At 43.1% G+C, this 19,582-nt stretch overlaps 1 protein-coding gene across 1 annotated transcript in view; it reads right to left on the bottom strand.

Annotated features, from left to right (window-relative positions):
- Positions 1-19,582, bottom strand: part of UBAP2 (ubiquitin associated protein 2) — a 128,789-nt gene that overhangs the window by 45,662 nt on the left and 63,545 nt on the right. Inside the window, exons 14-21 of the mRNA XM_084277975.1 lie at positions 19,302-19,474; positions 18,024-18,231; positions 16,816-16,855; positions 13,994-14,165; positions 11,714-11,780; positions 10,215-10,410; positions 8,907-8,998; positions 8,044-8,091 (exon numbers count right to left, since the gene is read on the bottom strand). Coding sequence (XP_084134101.1) covers positions 8,044-8,091; positions 8,907-8,998; positions 10,215-10,410; positions 11,714-11,780; positions 13,994-14,165; positions 16,816-16,855; positions 18,024-18,231; positions 19,302-19,474 — 996 coding nt within the window. The remainder of the gene's footprint in view (positions 1-8,043; positions 8,092-8,906; positions 8,999-10,214; positions 10,411-11,713; positions 11,781-13,993; positions 14,166-16,815; positions 16,856-18,023; positions 18,232-19,301; positions 19,475-19,582) is intronic.

Raw genomic sequence — 19,582 nt, 5'->3', positions numbered from 1 at the left:
TGCTGCCATCGCCACCGCCCTCCAGATCCTCGATCACCTCTTCGAAACCTTCAGCAGCCCCAACACGCCCCAGCACTGGGACGCACAGGCACGTCGACACCTCCTCAACAACCTCCACCATTACAACCACCGCCTACAGAACTGCCTGCCAGACATCAGGGCGCTCTTCAAAAGGCAAGGGCCACGCAACCTGCTGCTCAGCATCAACAAATACTTCAGCAGGATCAAGACCTTTCTCCACACCCACAGCTACAGCGCCTGCGCCTGGCACCAGGTGCGCCAGGAAGCTAAGGCCTGCTTCAGACACCTGGACACGTTGCTTCGGCGGGTGAGAAGACAAGCCACGCCTGCCCTCTACCAAACACAGCCCAGCCAAATGCCCTCATCTGGCATCTCAGGACTGTGACCTGCGCTCTAGGGATGGGCAGGTCTCCATGGACACTGCAGGACTCTCATGCAAATGACCATTAATCACAGAATCACTCTACTGATCTATTTATTTACCTATTTATCTATTTATTCAACTATGTATTTACTTACCAACCTCTACTTATTTATCTATTTATTTACTTATTTTTTTATTACTGTACTTGTCACTCTCTTGCTGGAAATAAAAATTTGATGTAAATAAAAGAGGCAAACGAGAAAAACAAAGCCATGGCCATCATTTATATACCTGATAGCCATAAGCAGGTGTCTGCAGGCAGGGCTGAGCCTCACTGAGGTCCCACATCTTACCGATGCCATCTGGCCAAGGTGAAAGCTTCAGGTAGTAGCCCACCAGAGTCTTGCAAGCACATAGGCCACTCCTGCTGATGACATACCCCTGCAGATACCCAGCAAGATGACACCATGACTGCCCTGTGCACTCATCTCCCACCACCCACCCTCTCCATTCCCAACCCTCCCCCCACTGACAACACATGAAAACCATCTCCAAACCGCCACCTCCTCACAAACACCCCCTCAGAATGCCACCGTATTACTGTGGGACATGCAGGGTGGCACTGACAAAGTGCACCCAAGAGAGGCAGGGAAGGAACTCCCCAAGGCTCTTCCTCAGCACCTCCCAAGATGGGACCTGGGGCAGCTGCAGCCAGGCGCAGAGCCCACGCTCACGGGCCTGCACCCAGCACCACCTCCTCAGCTCTGCCACCACCCTCAGTCCAAGGAGAAGTGTGACTAGTCCTTCCCATTGCAATACGGATCTGTAAAGACAAGGTGTCATGAACTGACCACAACCCCCATTCCCCCTCTCTCTGGCCTGTTGCGCACAGAGATAGAATAATACAGATTCAATTTAAGCTTCAGAAGTAGGGGGCATTATTTTTTTTTAATTCTCATTGTCCTTCTCTCATTTGGTTGAAAATTAATTTATTTTCCCTTATTAGAGTCTGGTTGACCTTTGAGAGTAATTTGTAGTGACCTCTCCCTGTTTTTCTATTCATCCACATGGCTTTCACTATATACATTTTTTCATTTATCCAACTGAGGAAAGAAAAAGAGTGGCTCGGTGGGCACCCTATGTCCAGCCCGGGCCAACCTACTACACCATGCCTCTCCTAGCCCTAGAACTGCAAATATTGTTCTTTTTCTTCTATGTAAATCATCCAAATTCATTTCAGTTCACAATTCCTCCAGGGATTATAACTTTATGTGTGTTCTGGGTTTCAGATAGAATAGACTGAATTTCTACAAGAAGCTGGGATGTGACCGAGTCAGGATAGCAGCCCCAAACCGGCCAAAGAGATAGTATGTCATACCACATGACATCATGCTCAGTATATAAAGGAGTTGACCAGGGAGGAAGGATCAGTGATTAGGGACAGGCTGGGCTGGAGGTTCTGGATGGTGAGATTTTGCACCGTATGTCACCTGCTTGGTGTATTTTTTAAAAACATTTTTCTTACCTTCTTCCTTCACTGTCTCTGTAACTTCTTATCCAAACTCCCCAAGTTTTACCTTTTTCTTTTAATCTACTTTGCCCCAACCCAGAGAGAGTGGGAGGCAGGGAAGAGTGAGCAAACATCTGTCTGGCACTGAAGCATGACAACAGGATAGTTTAAATCTTCATTAATATGCAGAATTTTATTTTTAATTCAAGATGTGCAGCTGGACAAGCTTTTGTCTGGGACATCCCTATACTCACCTTTGACTATGTGAATCTGCCTGGTCCTGGGCTCCACATGAAAACCCATTGTAAACTTGGAGCGTTAACTGGGGCATTCACCAAGCGATACTTCTCTTCCAGATCACTGCTTGTTGCTCCTTATCCACAGTTAGATTCCATCACTTTGTCACTCTGTGACTTTTCTGGGGTACATACTACCACCCTTCCCCTCCAAGGAAGTTGTACTGCACTGTGTTTTGTGCATTCTGTTGTTGAGTCCTGTTGCTGTTCTTTCATTCTTCCTTTGCTGTGCCTATAAACTGCCCTTCTCCCAACATACTTGCTTTATCTTCCCCTTTTCCTCCCCATCCTGGCAGGGAGCAATGAGAGGGATGGTGGACAGGGAGAAAGGCATGGGGAACACACAAGATCAGGGCAGGGCTGCGGAAGTGGCTGAATAGTGCTCAGCTGGGGCTAAACCATGACAGTCCTTTTTGGCACCCGATGTTTGGCATGAAACGTTGAGATAACAATGTATCTGAACTGAGTGCTTTAAAACTAAAACTGCAAGAAGTATTCATTATACTCTTAAAAAAAATCACCAGTGACAGTGGTGATATGTTTGGTCAAGTGGCTGTGGGATGAAACCCCTACCTGCTGTACGTATCCCGTGCAGTGTTGTTAATCCCCTCCAGGAGAGGGGTCCAGATCCTCATTTTGCTGTACTGATAACAACTTATGGCATGATAACATCAAGTCATCAGCTTAAGCCTGTGTTTATGGGAGATTGCTGTCCTGTCCATACCTCAGACCACATCTCTTCAAACTGATCAATACACCCAATCGATGGGGCCAATAGAGGGAAAACTTTCTCCGACTTTCACCTGCCTTTTTCCCTTCAAGCTAGTTACAGCTCGTTTCCAGAACGCAGAACACCCTTGAGATGTTCAGAGTAGCACGTTGCTATTATGACTCTTATGTATCTTTCAAGACCTATTCAGCATTAACAAACGTTGTTTTAGGAATACCACCACCCAGAGACTTTCCCTGAGGCCGAGCAGTCGGGTGGCATGGTGTGTGGGAGAGTATGGGCAGGTTGCTAGAGACCTTCTCATGACCAGTGGTTTGGAATTTCACTCCCAAACAACTACAGGACCCTGATAAAGTGACAGAACAATTGAAAGGAAAATGCTGTGGCTAGTCCAAGGATTCAGAGCTTGCTGCACTGTGCTGGGCCTTGGCCACCATCTACCAAATGCTGCTCAACTGTAGGCAGTACCATCGGTGGGAAGAGAAGGAAAGCAGACCCACAGACACTGCAGCTACTCCATCCCCCGAAAGAGGCACTATGGCTGAGCCAAAACCACAATCTGTACTGGTATCAGTCACCCCAGTACAGAAGAACAAATACACAAAATAAATCACTTTGCTTAGTGGGGGATGATGAAGAATCAGGGCCCTCACAAGAACAGGAGGAAGAACCAGAAGTCATCACCCCATCCCTGGCTCTGAGTGAGCTGTGAGATATGGAAAAAGATTTCGGCAGCCTTACAAGTGAGCACATCATTACCTGTCTGCTTTGATGCAGAGATAATGAGACAAGCAGCCTGGAATTAGAGGGTATGGAGGCCAAGCAGCTGGGATCCCTGTCTAAGGAAGGGGCTATTGACAAGGGGATTGGGAAAAAGATAGAAGCCCTCAACCTCTGGAGGCAACTCCTGCCAAGCTTGAAGGAAAGGTATCCTTTCAGCAAGGATGTTTTATGTCAGCCAGGGAAGTGGAACACCATAGAGAAGGGTATCCAGTCCTTGGGGGAATGAGTTGTGTGGGACATGGCTTATTGTACCCAACAAACCTGATGAAGTCCAATGCACCCTATCCGTGGCATGTTGTCATGCACATCTCTATGAGCACACCATGACCATGTACCAACTCTCTGGAAGTACTAGGCTGGAAAAGTGAAGATGCAGCAACAGTGGACAAGCAGCTGGACAACTCCAACAATATGAAGAAAGTTTGTCTTCCTCCCCTACCTCAGCTGTGGAGAAAGTGTTCTAGAAGGACCAGCAACTTCCAAGACAACTTGTCCTTCTCCTGACTTTGACAGACCAGTACTGAATTCCTCTGCTCCAGAGAAGAGATATAGAGGGTACATGCCACAAGGCATCCTGTGGTTTTATCTGCATGATCACCGAGAGGACATGAAGAAGCAGTATATAAAGCCCTCAGGCACAAATACAAGAGCTGCTAAGTAAGAGTCACAAAAACAGCATTCTTTTCAGAAAAGTGCTGCTCAATTTACAGTGGCCTGAGTGGAAGGCCTTCTCATACACACGATTATCCTGAAGGGATGTCCAAGTCCTTTTTGCAAGGAGTGAGCAGCAAATACAATGAGCAGAATTAGCAGTGCCCTGCCTCCAGCCATGAGGAGCAGAAGGACAAATGGGGTTACTGGACTCTTTGGATCCCATGCTTTGGCACGTCAGAGCCATAGGAGTATAATGCTCCAGTAGACACCAGTGCCCAGGGTACCCTAACGCCTGCAAGCCACAAAGGGGCAGAACCCATCTGGGTTTCTGGGGTGACAGGGGGATCCCACCAATTGACTCTGTTGGGGCTGAAGCAAGTCTAACTGGGAGTGAGTGGAAAAGCCACCCCATTGTGACTGGCCCAGAGGATCTGTGTGCATCCTGGGCACAGACTACCTCTGGGGAGGATCTTTCAAGGACCCAAAAGGGTACCAGTGGGTTTTTGGCATAGGCGATTTCCTCTGACTCCAAGGCAAGCAGCTGTCTGCCTTGGCCAGTCTCTCAGGGGACCTTTCTGTTGTTGGATTGCTGAAAGTTGAAGAACAGCAGCTGCAAAATGCTGCCACAGCCATGCACCAGCAGCAATATCTCACCATCCAAGACTCTGTGATTGCCCTCCATGAGGTGATTCATTGACTGGAGAGTCAGACAGTTATCAGCAGGCTGCCATGGCCCAACAGGAGTCACACCACCCATAAGTGCTGCCATGCCAGACATACTGGAACTTCCACAGGAACTGGAGCCAGGGCAGCCGAGCAGCATGCCACAGGGGATACTGTGAATGCCTTCTCTCCATCCCTTTTGGGGGCAGAGTGCAGGCCACAGGCTGCTCTCACTCAGATGGTGGCCGAGTACACTTGGAATTGACTGCCCAGGGTTGGAAGTACAGCCCCACCATCTGCCATAGGCTGATCCAAACTGTACTGCAACAGGGGGAAGCTCCAGGCCACCTGCAGCACATTGATGATATCATATGGGCAACACAGCAGAAGGTGCTTCTGAGAAAGGGAGGGAAATAGTCCCAATCCTTCTGAAAGCTGGCTTTGCCATGTGTTGTGGTTCTGCGTGGCTGGGTTCTGGTGGACAGGGCAGAGGGGGTGGCTTCTGCAAGACGCAGCCAGAAGCTCTCTGCAGGCCCCACAGAGCAAACACCAGCCGGCTCAAGGCTGAACCTGTCACTGACCAAGGCCGAGCCCATCAGCGATGGTCACAGCACCTCTGGGAGTCACATTTAGGAGAATAAAACCTGTCAGCAGCCGGTTTTTACCCCCAGAAAAGGAAGTGAGAAGATGTAAGGAGCTGCGCAGGCACCGAGGCCAGGGAAGAGGGGGAAGAGGTGCCCCAGGTGCTTGTGAAGGACTGTGTCTCTCAACGAATGCCTGTAACAGTGGATGTGTGTCTCACCTCTTGCTATCACTGCTACTTGTGATAAAGTGAACTTGCTAATAAGATGCTTGTAAAGGGTTAAGGAAGACTTGGTAACAAGATGGTTTGAAGTGCCATAGTGGTTATGTCTCACTGTCAGAACCCTTGACTTTACTTTGTTTTATAGCAAGACCAGCTTCTGGAAGGATTTGAACTATCCTTTTTCCTTTCTCAAATACTTCCACTGCTGTATTGCCCCATACAATGATGTCATCAATATACTGCAGGTGCTCTGGGGCTTCACCCTTTTCCACTGTAGTCTGGATTAGTCCATGGCAGATGGTGGGGCTGTGTTTCCACCCCTGGGGCAGACGATTCCATGTGTATTGGATGCCCCTCCAAGTGAAAGCAAACTGTGGCCTGCACTCTGGCACCAGTGGTATTGAGAAGAAAGCATTTGCAATGTCAATTGTGGCATACCACTTGGCTGCCAACTTGTATCTAGTGTAGTTAGTCTTGATCGATTAGTGTTCTTTGGAATAATTTAAATGCAGACCCAGGACTGGTAAGGAGGAAGCATCCCAAGGAAGGTGGTGCCATGTTGATCCCCATGTACCCAAGAATCGGGCCATGGGGGAACATCAGAACAACCAGCATGTGGGCTGAGCTAAGACTGAAGTGGCTCAGGTAGATCTGGACTGGTAACATAAGGGTGAATTATTTATAGCTTGGTGAGTCTGTGACACCTCAGGCCATCAAGGAAGAGATGCAACTTATAGATGGGCTCGTGATCGAGGGGTGGACTTCACCAAAGACACTATTGCACAGGTCATCCCTGAATGTGAAATGTGCTACAATCAAGCAACCCAGGCAGTTAAAGCCTCTCTGGCATGGAGGACGATGTCTGAAGCATAAATATGGGGAGGGCTGTCAGATGTACTTGTACTTCCACAAACCTGCCAAGGGAAGCACCATGTGCTGACAGTGGTGAAACAACCACTCCCAGAACCCTGGGCTTTGACAAGCAAGGCCAGTGAAGGACAAATGCCACGATGATGAAACTAGAGTGGCCTCAGCAACCAGCATCTAACAACTTCCTTGAAAAACTGACACAGCTTCAGCATGCAGACCATGAGCACGGACCACACAGGATACACCAGCCACAGCTGTGGATGCAGCACACAACAATCCAACAGCACACATCATCCATCACTTCTGCCCTGAGAGACTGTTATGACAGATGAAGCCCAAAGGCATGGACCAAATGAACTCATGGGACATTTAGAGACTGGGGGAATGGTATCTCTGTGTGTCTCAGACAGGGAAAGTGGTGGTGCTTAAGGGAACTGCTGGATATGGGCATGACACAGATGGTATAGATCTATCTGAGGGTGATCATTATCCTGGGTTTGGCTAGGATAGGGTTAATTTCCACCAGAAGTTGGAGTGGGACAGAGCCAGAACAGGTGACTCAAACTAGCCAAAGGAGGTACTCTGTACTGTGTGGTGTCACACTCGGTATACAAGGGCAGTATTCTGGAAGGGCTCCAGTACAGTCCAGGATAGTGACAGGTCTGAGCTTACAATCTAAGTTGTACAGATGTTACTGAGAAACTCACTAGCTTGGTATATTTTAAGTCCTGTTGTTCTTTTCCCCTCCCCTTGCCATCCCAGTAAACTGTGCCCTGCTGGGAGAAGGGGGTTGGGAGCCAATGGCCATGTACTGTTCAGCTGCCAGCTGGGGCTGAACCACAACAGTTGCTATGATGTACGTATAAAGATCTCCACCTAGGAGCACCTTCAAAATCTGTCCGATGTACCTACTGGCTGCCAATTTGTATACTTGCTGTTTGACTTTATCTCTTGGTAAAAGAAAATATTCACACTCAGATTTCAATTAGATTTGACAACATGTCTTACTGTTGCTGAAACAAAGACTTTTTCACTCAAAAGCAGAGGGCATGCTTGCTCCTATTTCCAGAATTTTCATATAGACAGGTACATGATGCAACAATTGTTATATGCCAATTTACACTACCTTGAGAATTCTTTTGTGTTTAAATTCTTTAAATTTAATTTAAAATTTAATTTTAATTTCACAATTCTTTTTTTAAGAATTGTGTGAATTCTTTGGGTGTCTAAAAGAACAGAACAGAGGATAAACTCTTCATTACCATAAACCAAACTAATTTGTGGTGCACAGGTGATCAACACTGAAGGTAACTTGTCTAAAATTAAATAAACCAAACGTTCACTTACCACTGGCAGCCTGGATTGAAGCATCTGGAGATCATCATAACCATAAATCTGCTTAAAGACAGATAAAAATACAACACCATTATAACACTGTTTTCTGATGCTGACCACTTCTGGTCTTTAAGCAGAGTCTGACTTAGGTCCCTTACAGGTGTACAGTTCATGTTGTGCTGTCATGACCCTTGTACCATTTTAAGGTCAGTAGAGCTAAGCTTAAAATGGCTCATCACTGACATTGTTTCTTGGTGACAGCAGTTCTCTGAGGGAGAGTTTGACTGTCCCATCTTCAAGACTGTTTTCAGAGATATATCATTCATCCACTTATGCATTCAGATTTGGGAGTAAGAGCAACAGTCTTTTTTGCTGCAATCATTACTTCTGAGAACAGAGGCGTTTAAGATTTAATGACTAGACCACAAAGCAGCCTATGGTACCCCCTTGCATTCAGTGTGATGCAGAAAGATGATCAGAATAAAGCTTCTGATTCAAAAAACAGGTAACCAAAGCCACACTGATCCTGGTCAGACATCAAAAAGCTATGTGCAGTCTTTCAAGCACATCTGGCATGCACCAACCATGACCAGTAAATCTATTCCAGTAATGCAGACCTACACGAGCCTGATTTTATTCAAAGGGCCTGAAACCTCACACCACTGAAAACCACAGCAGCCAAATCAGGTCTGCACCAGCAGTTCTGTGGTTTGCTATCAACGTTAAACCCCTCACTGAATGAATTTCATATATTCCTCAGTATCTGGAACAAGCATCCTGGCAACAGAAATGCCCTGGCATAGACAGCAAGCAGCAGGTCTGGAGGGACACTTGCATCAAGGGTTAAGCAATCAACAAACAATGAAACTGCTTACTGGGTAGGCAGGCAGAAGTCCTCCAGGTCCCACAATATACTGGTTATGCAACAAGGGCGGCACACCTTGGGGCAGATTTGGGGGAGCTTTGCCTGTAGAATCAAAAGTACAGATACCTTAACAAGCCTTCAGAAAAGAAAAGGCTTCAGCACTGAGACAAGACAGCTCACAAGCCCTGGCAGCTGCACTGGCATAGCTCCTAAAGCACAGAGTTCTGCAAAATTGTTTATGAAAATGCTCCACAAAACCTGAAGAGTTCAACCATGCCTCAAGGAAGGAAAGCACAGGCTACTTAAGACTGAAAATTCTCCCATCAGAGAACAGTCTGATTATGTCATTTACTTTACCAAGAGAATTGCAAGAATTGCAGAAACTTCTCCTTTCCACAGTCCTCTCCTGAAGGAAAAATTTAGATATTGTTCTTAAAAATGAGAGGAAACTGCTTATTTCTGCCTATTTCCCCTATCACCAGCAATAGACTCGAAAGCACTACATGTTGTCAGTGTGCTTTTGGGGGGGTGACTTACTGCAGCTGAGAATAGCAAAAATTGAAACAGCTACAGCTGCCTCCATGAAGCACTGCTAAGCAGCAGAACATTAAAAAAATGCACTTTGTACGGTCATCAGATACTTAATTTATAAGGTATGGGAATAAGAAACAAGGAATCCTTCTAAGTTTGACATCTGTATTTAAATCATTCGCTTCCCTCCCTAGGATTTCCTTTTAGTTATTCAGGTTAATTAGAGAAGCAAAAGAGAATTCAGCATTGCTTCCACTTCAGTGCAAGAAGCCTCCCCACTTCCTCTCTCTGTGGATCCTTTTCCTGAAATGCTATTTGCTGTGGAATGATCCAGACATCAGACACATTTTTCCTTTCTGTAGATGTGGCAGTAGGGGTGTGACAGTGAGGACACTGCAGTGTATTTTGATACTGACAAATTAATTCAAGTCACACAGAAGACTGGAATTAAAGCTCATATGAACTTACAGCCAAGAGCTGATCACAACCTGGAATACAAACCGGGATATCTCCTAGCCCCAAAATTCCAAAGTTAAAACTTATCTAGTACCTATTTATAAAGCTCTCTGGGGATAGAATTAGTGCTATATAAATGCCAGGTAACACCCTAAAACAGTATTTCAGGTACACAAACCCACGCAATTTTATTTCACACACCAGCAAATGAAGCATGCTGAAAATGACAGTGTGCATTTCTTAGCATAGTTATGGCTGGCAAGATGCTTGACTGGCAGCCCTGCTGACCAAAGTCCTCTGCCTATCCACATGATTTGTTAATATTGCAAACCTGAAGACACTAAGGGAGCTGCTCGTGTGGCAGCAGCTGGTATAGACACACTGGCAACGCTCAGGCCAAGGCTGTTTGTAGTGTTCATACTGCTTGCCATGCTGACAACCGAAGAGGTGGTGCTAGTGGCTGAGGTTGAAGCAGTTGAAAAGGTTGTTGAAGGCTGGAGCGGAGTTGTTTTCTCAACATTAACGTGCTAGAAAGAAGACAAAAAGAATGAGGATCACAGAGCAAATAAGCTACAGTGGGAGATGCTGTGGGAAAGCAAAAACCAACCCCAAAACTAAACAAAATCAACAATCTCTGGCAGAACAGCAGCGCATGCAGAAGAAAAGCATATGCATTACTTACGTACCAAGCAAGCAACCGAGTTGCACGCTTGTGGTTTTTAAGCATTCAAAGAAAACTATTACATGAGAGTTAAATTTAAACTGCTGTCATCATAAAATCGTATCACAGTAACACAAACACCACTCCACTGCATTATTTCTTGCACTTTGCTTGTATATTCCTTTAAGCTAGCACTTGTTACATGAAAAACTCCTATATCCTTCCTAGAGACAGTATTTGTTTTCAAAATACACGGCTCTGCTAACGATTTCCTCAATGTGGAATTTAAGACAGTAAAACTGCAGCACCCCACAACAGTCAGTGTGGTAAACGGAAGCACAGATCAGATGTACTGGTGGAGCACAAAAGGATAAAAGGAGCTCCTAGTCTGAATTGAGCATAAGAGTGCCTTAACTCAAGCTCATCACACCTGCTGAACAGCGACAGCAACACTCAGAAGCCAAAACAACTCTGGTAACAAGAGAGGACATTTGTGTCAGTGTGCATATTTAGGTTACATACTCAGTAGGGATGAAGCATTACAAACCACAATGCAGGATAAGGAAAAGCAGTAACCTGTCTGCACACCCCAACAGGTAGATAAGGACCTCACAACAAAACCAGGTACTGTTCCCTGACTTCTGTTTGTGTAACCTCCTCTGGAGCACTACATTCAGTATCATTTTTCATGCTATCTCAAATGCATTACGTACACAGCTGACAACAATGCCACATGGTGAAGTCTAAAATCACGTATCATGAGGCATTTGTCATAACAAGTGTCATTCCATCACTTGCATTTTGTCAGCTAACCTCTCCACTGGAGACTGCTAACAGTCCACATTTTGAAGCAGTTTCTTCTAAACTGGCAGTCACTTCTAAAGATTTTTACTTTATTTTTAACACATCTGTTACAAACAATTATTTATTTATTCCACTCCCCCTTGCTGGCACAAAAGCTTCCTCTGTGGCTGTGTGACCGGCAAGTCTCTGTAACAATTCACAAGTAGAGGAGACTTTTTTTACCACTAGAGGACTACCAGTCCTTCCAGGAGAGACAAGGCTCCTTCAGTTCAGTGTACTGAGACACAATGAACTTCTAGAGTGTCTTAATCATGAGCTAAACTAACTGCATGCCAAACATCTGTGGAAACACAGACAGGACTTACTGCGTGTGATGTGCTTGAAGACAACACTGAAGCAGGGGAGAGGCTGCTCTGATGACTGGAAAGGGTGCTAGAAAGAAATCACAAATAATTAGTCAAATTAATTTTTCCTAAAATTATTTGCTTATATATATGTATTTATACATATGCACACACAAAGACTAGATACTAGGCTATTAACTTAAGAATACACAGGTATACAACAGGAAGAATACAATTACAGAAAAAATGTTTGCAAGACAAACCCACACATATATGTGTGTATATACATTCAGCCCTACTAGTATTTTATCTTTAACTAATATCCTACTATCTTGTAATGGGAAAAAAAATAATAGAGGCTACTATTAACAAGAAGCACCTAAACCACCATTTGTTTGTATTTATCGATTTACAGTATTTTTAGAAAAACTATAGTTGCTTCAGGAACTATATAGCAACAACTCCAAGAGACAAAGTCCAAAACCAGAAGAAACTTCCCACAACACACAGTTTGTTTCTCATTCTTCCCCATAATGACTGCTGCTGCCTGACACAGGGCACAGGTATCAATTAGGTCAGACAGTACTTTGGTTTGACTCAATATTTATCACATTTTAACCTGCACAACATTAGTTCAATCAATTAGAACCCCAGATGTTTGCTCCACAGCTGTGCTATACAAGGCCCAACACACCCTCAAAAGACTGGGCTCAAAACTCAACAAAAAAATAACCAAAAATCCCCACAAACCAGCACATAAAGAGGGCCTCTGTGAAAGCCCAAAAATCAGCTGTACTACTACAGAGTCTGGTAATCCAAGGAAGGGCAGTTTGTACCACTGCAGCCTAACCAAAGCCTTTTCCTCTTTGAAAAGGCAAATCAGAGCTACCACTTCAGTTTTATACAAACCCTGTAAAACAAAAAAATAAAGAATTCCATCTGAAAAAGATCTGCAGGTAATTTAATTTTAGGAAGTGATTCTGCTTTAGCACCACCTTTTTTCCCTAGCTGACCAGGCCAGTGAACTTTTGGCACTAACTGTAGCACAGACATTAATCTATAATCCAACTTTCTTTAAATTCAGTATCCCTGAGAGGTGATAAACTGGTTTGAAAACATTTACTTTACACTGACAAAAATTATACCTTACATTCAAGGTCAAGAATGTAACTTCCAGTGCAGTATGGAATAAACAGAATGAACACATAAATAAATAAATGCTCTAATTCAAGGGCAAAAACTTCTACCAGCTCTTCACAGTGTGAACCAGAATAAATCTTGAGTTTCACAGATTAATTTTACCTTGATTATTTAAAACAGTTCCCCATACACAGGAATTATAACAATGGCATTTCAAGCAGCAAGAAAAGAAATAGCTCAGTCCAAGTTTTAAACCACTCCCTTGACCACTCTCCTCAGATCTTCTAATAAGCTTTAATTCACAGGTAGTGAATCTGACTTGTCTTGTGTCTCTACCATAGGAGTTGCCAGTACAACCATGTCAGACACAATGGAATTCAGGAATAATTTTTTCATAGGGCTTAATATCAGCTCAACTGCAACACGCCTCCAACTAAAATTTCTACCAGTGCACAAAACTTTTCAACAAATGAATGTGGGGAAATAGTGTTTCTAGTGTGGAGTAATACCTGTTATTTGACATATTTACCATTTCATTCAACAGAACATGCTAGTATGTTAAGAGAATCAACTGTGTCTTAGCTGTCAAACAGGAAAACAACCCTGAGATCCCATTTAAAAAGTTTCTTACATTTTTAATACTCACTTTTGCATTGTGTTTGTTAAGTGCAACTCAAACACTATAGCCTTGAGATGTCACTTAACTGCATGTGAAGCTCAAGTAATAGGTATTGAGAAAAGAACAGACTGATAGCATAGATGTGCTATATCACACAGTATTTTAAAATTAAACTGAAGTACAACATTTTAAAATTAGGCAGGAAGCAAACTGTTAAGGAATTATTTCAAACATGTAACACTAACAAACAGTGTGCACTGTGGAAAAAGTAGGAAGAAGAAACTGGGGGAATCAATTTAGCTGATTCAGCTGGTATGACTGAAGCAAGAGCCCCTTGAAACACAAAGTTCTTTACATACTACAAAAACCTAAGGGCAGCAGCTGTTCCATCATTAAGAGGCAGCCCAGCCCAGGCTTCTCTCTTCTGAACCTCTCTCCTAATTCTTGTTAATGTGTCTGACAGCCTCAATACACAATCACCCTTGTGTTTGTCTCCTCCTCCAAAATGAACCCCTTTCACTGTATCACAACTGCTACTGTACCTGCTTAACTGGGAAAGTGAGCTGCTGGCCAGATCACTGGACTGAGGCAAGCTGGGCACTGCTGCTGCATGCTGCGATGCTGGAGACATAAGCGAAGCAGTGGTGGATGCCACACTGGGCCCAGCAGAAGGCAGTGAGGGAGAAGGCTCTGTTTTAGGAACTGATGAAGTAGCTGCAACAAGTTAAAAAGAGGCATTCAAAGACCAATTCCAGCACATGACATCCCAGCATGGACTCAGAAAGACAGTAGGATTCCCCCTTGGTTTACAAAAACCTGAACATGAAGAACCAGTAACAGTAACAAGCAATCTGGCTATTAGGAAAATACACAGAAGTGTGGTTTTTTTCCCCTTTAAGCTCTTCACCTACAATAGGTTTATAACATTCACTACTAACAGTGTAGCAACTAGTCTTCTGCCCTTCACCTCCCACTATATGGATTACTAGCTTTTGCTCACAAGTCAATCCCTGTTTTAAAATTCCTTACATTTTATTCCACAAAACTAATTTGTGTTTTTCCAGGCACTGTACAGATCTTGTTTAACCTATAGCTCTGCTTCTTCACTCCAACCTACTTGGCACCTTTTAATCATTTGAGACTGAGATTGCTGAAGCACAAGGGTACGTAGAACCTCTTGAGTTTGAAGTACTCAAATGTGTAATGCAGTAGAATAAGAGAAGCTACAACAAAAGGCCACCACTGAGCACTTTTAATGGCTAAAGATTTGTCAAATATTGACTTACTTTATTTGACTTTGAAAACAAAAAGCATTTGGCATTGGTATTTTTTATTAGGCTATGCAGAGTAAAACTTATTTACCACAGATGTGTCTTTCCAGTCACTATACTGTAATAAGACACAGAACAACTCTACTGCTTAATATAATTCCCAGCTGTTTCTACATTTCTCTTGTACTGTGAAGATAATTAAAGAATTAGAGGCACTCACCCACAAATAAGACTCAGAAACAGAATTAAGCCCGGCCTTCTACTAGGCAATGCTTCCACACTACATCAGAGACCACTGCCCAGTGGGTCATCACTAGCTGGAATGGATGGGAAGACTACCTTCCCATCCCAACAGAGGTCAGATACATGCTCTGAAGTTACACATCAGTTTGTTCACGTTAGTGGTTTGGTTTCCTCACTAAGTGACCCAAGTCAGGTTGCTGGATTGGATGCTCTACAAACAGAAATCAAGAGGTCTGGGCCTTGGCAGTCAGTGTGAGAGTAACTGACAATGGAGAAGGCAATTGAAGTGACAAACACAGTGAGGAGGGGAGTAACTCTATCACTTGATAGCTCCTGGCAAGATTCACATAAGTAATCTTTACAACTCAATACATTTAAAGCAGGGTTCACTTCTTGAAGCAAAGGTAGAAGTCCCGATATAAGGGACAGGATCACCACGTCATTAAAGCCCCCTACAAGATTGCCTGAACACAATGTGCAAGACAAAGAAAACCAGGAGACAAGTGGGATGGTCAGAGTTGTAACACACCAGCCACACTCTGAACTAAGGACAACAGCTGCAAAGATGAGAGAGGAACAACTAAGAATATTACCAGTGCACAGAAAAAGAAGAATGTTAGTATTTTCAGATGTTAAGGGAGAATGTCAAAATTGTTTATGTGGAAGACGATTCATTCCAGTTCATGTGCCTGGGATACAGAAAAAAGTTGTAAGTGTTCTCAAAAGAGAACCTGGTATAGAAAAAAAGGACAAGTAAAGCTGTTACAGAGTAATTACAGAAATAATAGGAATTCTCAGGTCCTGGTTTTCTATAGCAAGAATACAAATCCTGTAGCAAATTTCATAAATTGTGTAGTAGTTCTGTACATGAGAGTAAACATTTTTCTATTCAAAAATTTGTCTTTATATAAAACAACCTTTTCAGAGGTAACTCTTTGGGGATATACATTCCTTCTGCTCATATAAACTGAACTTGGCACCAACAAAACACTCTTCACATGTCTGAATACTCCCTTTCTTTCTACTCAGAAGTATAAAAAAAAGCTGCCCCACTAATGACCTACCTGAAGAGATGTTTAAGAGGATAGACCTAAAATTGAAGTGGTGGAATTCCAAGATATGTTAATTCAGAGTGCTGCCCTTGAAAATTTCCAGAGCAGCACAAAGATCAGAAAGGCAAATACTACACTTGAATCATTTGAACTCTAGGAAGAGAGAGCTATCAGGGTGCTACAAGTAAAGTACCACAGCAGAAACAAGTCAAGATGACGGTAACAGCAGTGCCCATACCAGTAGCAAGTACCATGTTGTTACTGCACTCACTGCAAGGCAGGGAGCGACCCAGCAGAGGGAGCACGTCCACCACCCTTACTTACTCCCCACGGGCTTGTAACAGGCTTGTAACCGGGTACAAGTAGCACTGCACACAGGGAGAGGCAACAGCCAGAGAACGGGACTGTCCCACTACGGCTAAAAGCTACTCACAGCTCCCCACTGAGAACTGGCAGAACTGCTAAGAAATGTTACATCAAAAATTAATTTTATATATTTTTTTAATTATTGTTTCTTTTAGGCAGAGAAACTGAAAAGGAAAAGCAGCAGCAAAGCAGCTTATCTAATTCTAGGACTGCTTAAGAGTTGTAGATTGAAACAGGCTGCTTTCATACTTCAGTTTTAAGCCAAGAAGCAAGCAGTATATCCTATGCAAGTACAAACTAAACTCAAATAGGTCAGCCAAAAGCTAGTCAGGGAGAACAATGTAAAACCTTAAACCAGCCATCACTGCTATAGCTGCGCACACAGCAAGTAATAAGGAAAGTCCTGTGCACATCCAAGCTTTGTAAACTTACTGTCATATGTTGTCTGTGTTCTAACATTGCCGTGCCCGTTCTGTGAACAAAGGAGAAAGGAATGAATAAAGCACTTCAGAGGTATATTGAAAATTTCAGACAGAATCACACATTGAACATGCTTCATGCAAAATTCTATAGTCATTCTAAACTGAAAGACAAAATAAAACAAGGCAGAAAATTAACTTTTTTACTGCCTTTAACAAATCACATAATAGTTCTTTCAAGTGGCAGGTGTCCTGAACATACAGAATCCCATAAACTGCCCATACTATACCCATAAGAAGGAGACCTTCCCATGTACTGTATTATAACATAAACTTCAGGTTCACACCAATATGAAAGAAAGAATTGCATCAACATATAGGAAATGGTTGTGCTTTTGATCTAATGCAACTCACAATTTTAACTATCCAAGTTACACAGAGACGCCAATTTTTTTCCATTGAAAGATAAGACTTGAGAAGCACCAGTTGTTTTTTGGGTAACGCTGGAGTACAGAAGTGGATAGTCTATGCTTGATCCTCACCAGTACATACGAGCTAGTGCAGAAGACAAGTGTGACTGAGCCATTACATAACAAAGGCCAGAAGTAAATAAACTTATAAACTCTCACAAGTTCCTTAAACATTTAATAAATAAAATTCTCTTAAAACAAGCCTACATTCTGTATACAAAGAGAACAGGTGCTTTCAAATCTCTTGGTTAGGCCTCTCCCTATGCTTTTTAAAACAAAACATGAAATTAATTCCCACTGGAATTTAAATCCAACCAAAGAGTACAGCTGGAGGGGCCACAGACTGTTTGGATCTATCTTCTAGGTGGCATGTAAGTTTAATAAATAAAATACCTTTGGATAAAGCTATTGAACTATGGCAAACTAGCACGACAGACTTACATTCAGAGATAGTTCCTTTTTAAAATCTACGTTTTGGGGAAGGAAGCTCAAGTAGAACATTACGTGTTACTAAGGAAAAATGGTCAAACAGCAATGCATCATGTTAAAACCCATAAAATCAGAGGCTCTTATACGCCAAATAAGGTATGGCCAAAAATCTCTACACAAGAGGAAAACCAAACCCAAGTAACAGCTTAGGCTCAAGAATCAAAAATACCACTTGGCTTGGTTTAAAGTATTAACACAGAAAAGGTAATAGCCTAAAGAATATTCCACCTTGGTCAAGGTCTTATTTCTGAAAGTCACTCACCGGAACTACAACAGGCTTTGGTTCAGATGGTGCCAGGGAGCTTTGGTAGGCTATCCTACTATGCGCAGAGGTCTGCTCATAGGAGGAAGTTGTTACTGGGCTACTGGTCTGGGATGAGCAGGTCATACTGGAAGAGGTGATGGCAGAGGTTGTATACGTGGACTCCTTTACTGTATTGGATATTGGCAAAGAGGTATTCAAAGGATCTCTGCAAAAAGTGAAAGCAATTTGTCATCTTGGTAAACGGCGTCTCAAGCACCTTCATAAAACCATCAGCTCCTAGACAGTTATCTGTAACTATAGTGCCTTAAACATGCAGTCAAATCTACATTACTTAAAGTAGAAAATCTAATTATGAAAAAAACCACACATGATATTGCTTTGGTCTCAAGTAATCACTGATTCAAAACCATCAGCTGAAGCAAGCACCATTTACCTTCCTCCTGCCAGACCAAACAAAACATGTTTATATACAAGCACTTTTCCACCTTCTCAAAGGATAAATTAATGATCAAAGCCTCTCTTTTTCAAACAACTAGCTCCAAAAGATCTGGTATTACAACAGTCATTTTACAACAGAATTCTGACATTACAGTGGCAGTATGAATGAACTGTGCAAAGAGGAAAAAATAAGGCATGCATGAGTTTTACTTTCTGAAGAGCTTAAGCCATTTATAGCACTAGAAAGTAATGTGAAAGTTCATTTTTACTAGGACTGTTTCATCAACTTCAGGAATCTTTATACTGAAACCAATTTTTGAATGAATAAGGAAAAAAATTGGGTTACTGGTACAATGCCTTTTATTTTTGGCTATTCTAGTATTTCAGTAAGAGCTTCTGCATACTGAAAGCCTGGCCTCTTTTCTCATCCCATAGGAGCATCAGATCTGTAATCCAGTGCCAATCTACTGGCACACATTTATGGTATAAGGGTGATCTCTCCTGGATGAAAAGCAGAAAAATTTGGGTTGTGAGGAACAAGCCCTCTAACAAATCTGAGAGTCAGGAGAATTAATGTGAGGAAGCAATTCCATAAGGGATAGCTTAATATAAGGCTATTTACATTCATGTCAACTCCAGCTTCACACTGACCCATCCAAGGAGATTTTGATTGTCATTAGAAAATTAAACTTCTCCTTTAAGACACCACTCACAGGAAACAGCCTTACAGAAAGTCCTGTTTCCCCCTTCCATTACACTGTAACCACCTTGGATGTTTTTAGCACAAACTTGACCCCCTAAAAAAGAAAGGGATGCACAAGGGGGACTCACACGTACTTCACAGATTTTGAGTACAAACTATTGTTGGTCGCCTGGCTGGTATTCTCACTGCTTGAAGCTGATCCAAACTCTGGGATTGCTGGCTCTAATCCAAACTCCAGAGCTCCAAACTGAACGTTTAAACCTGTCACATCTGCTGACCCGGGCATCTCCACAGCAGAGGCAGGAATCTTAAAGGAGAAAATAAAAAGCCATAATTCCTTTGTATGCACCTATCTGTGCAGCAGTAACTGGCACCCCCTCCTCTCTTAACTATAAGCTTCTTTCAGTTACTGCCT

Source organism: Gallinula chloropus (genome assembly GCF_964237585.1).
Source record: "Gallinula chloropus genome assembly, chromosome: Z".
Lineage (NCBI taxonomy): Eukaryota > Metazoa > Chordata > Aves > Gruiformes > Rallidae > Gallinula > Gallinula chloropus.
This window is presented reverse-complemented; position numbering and strand designations above follow the sequence as displayed.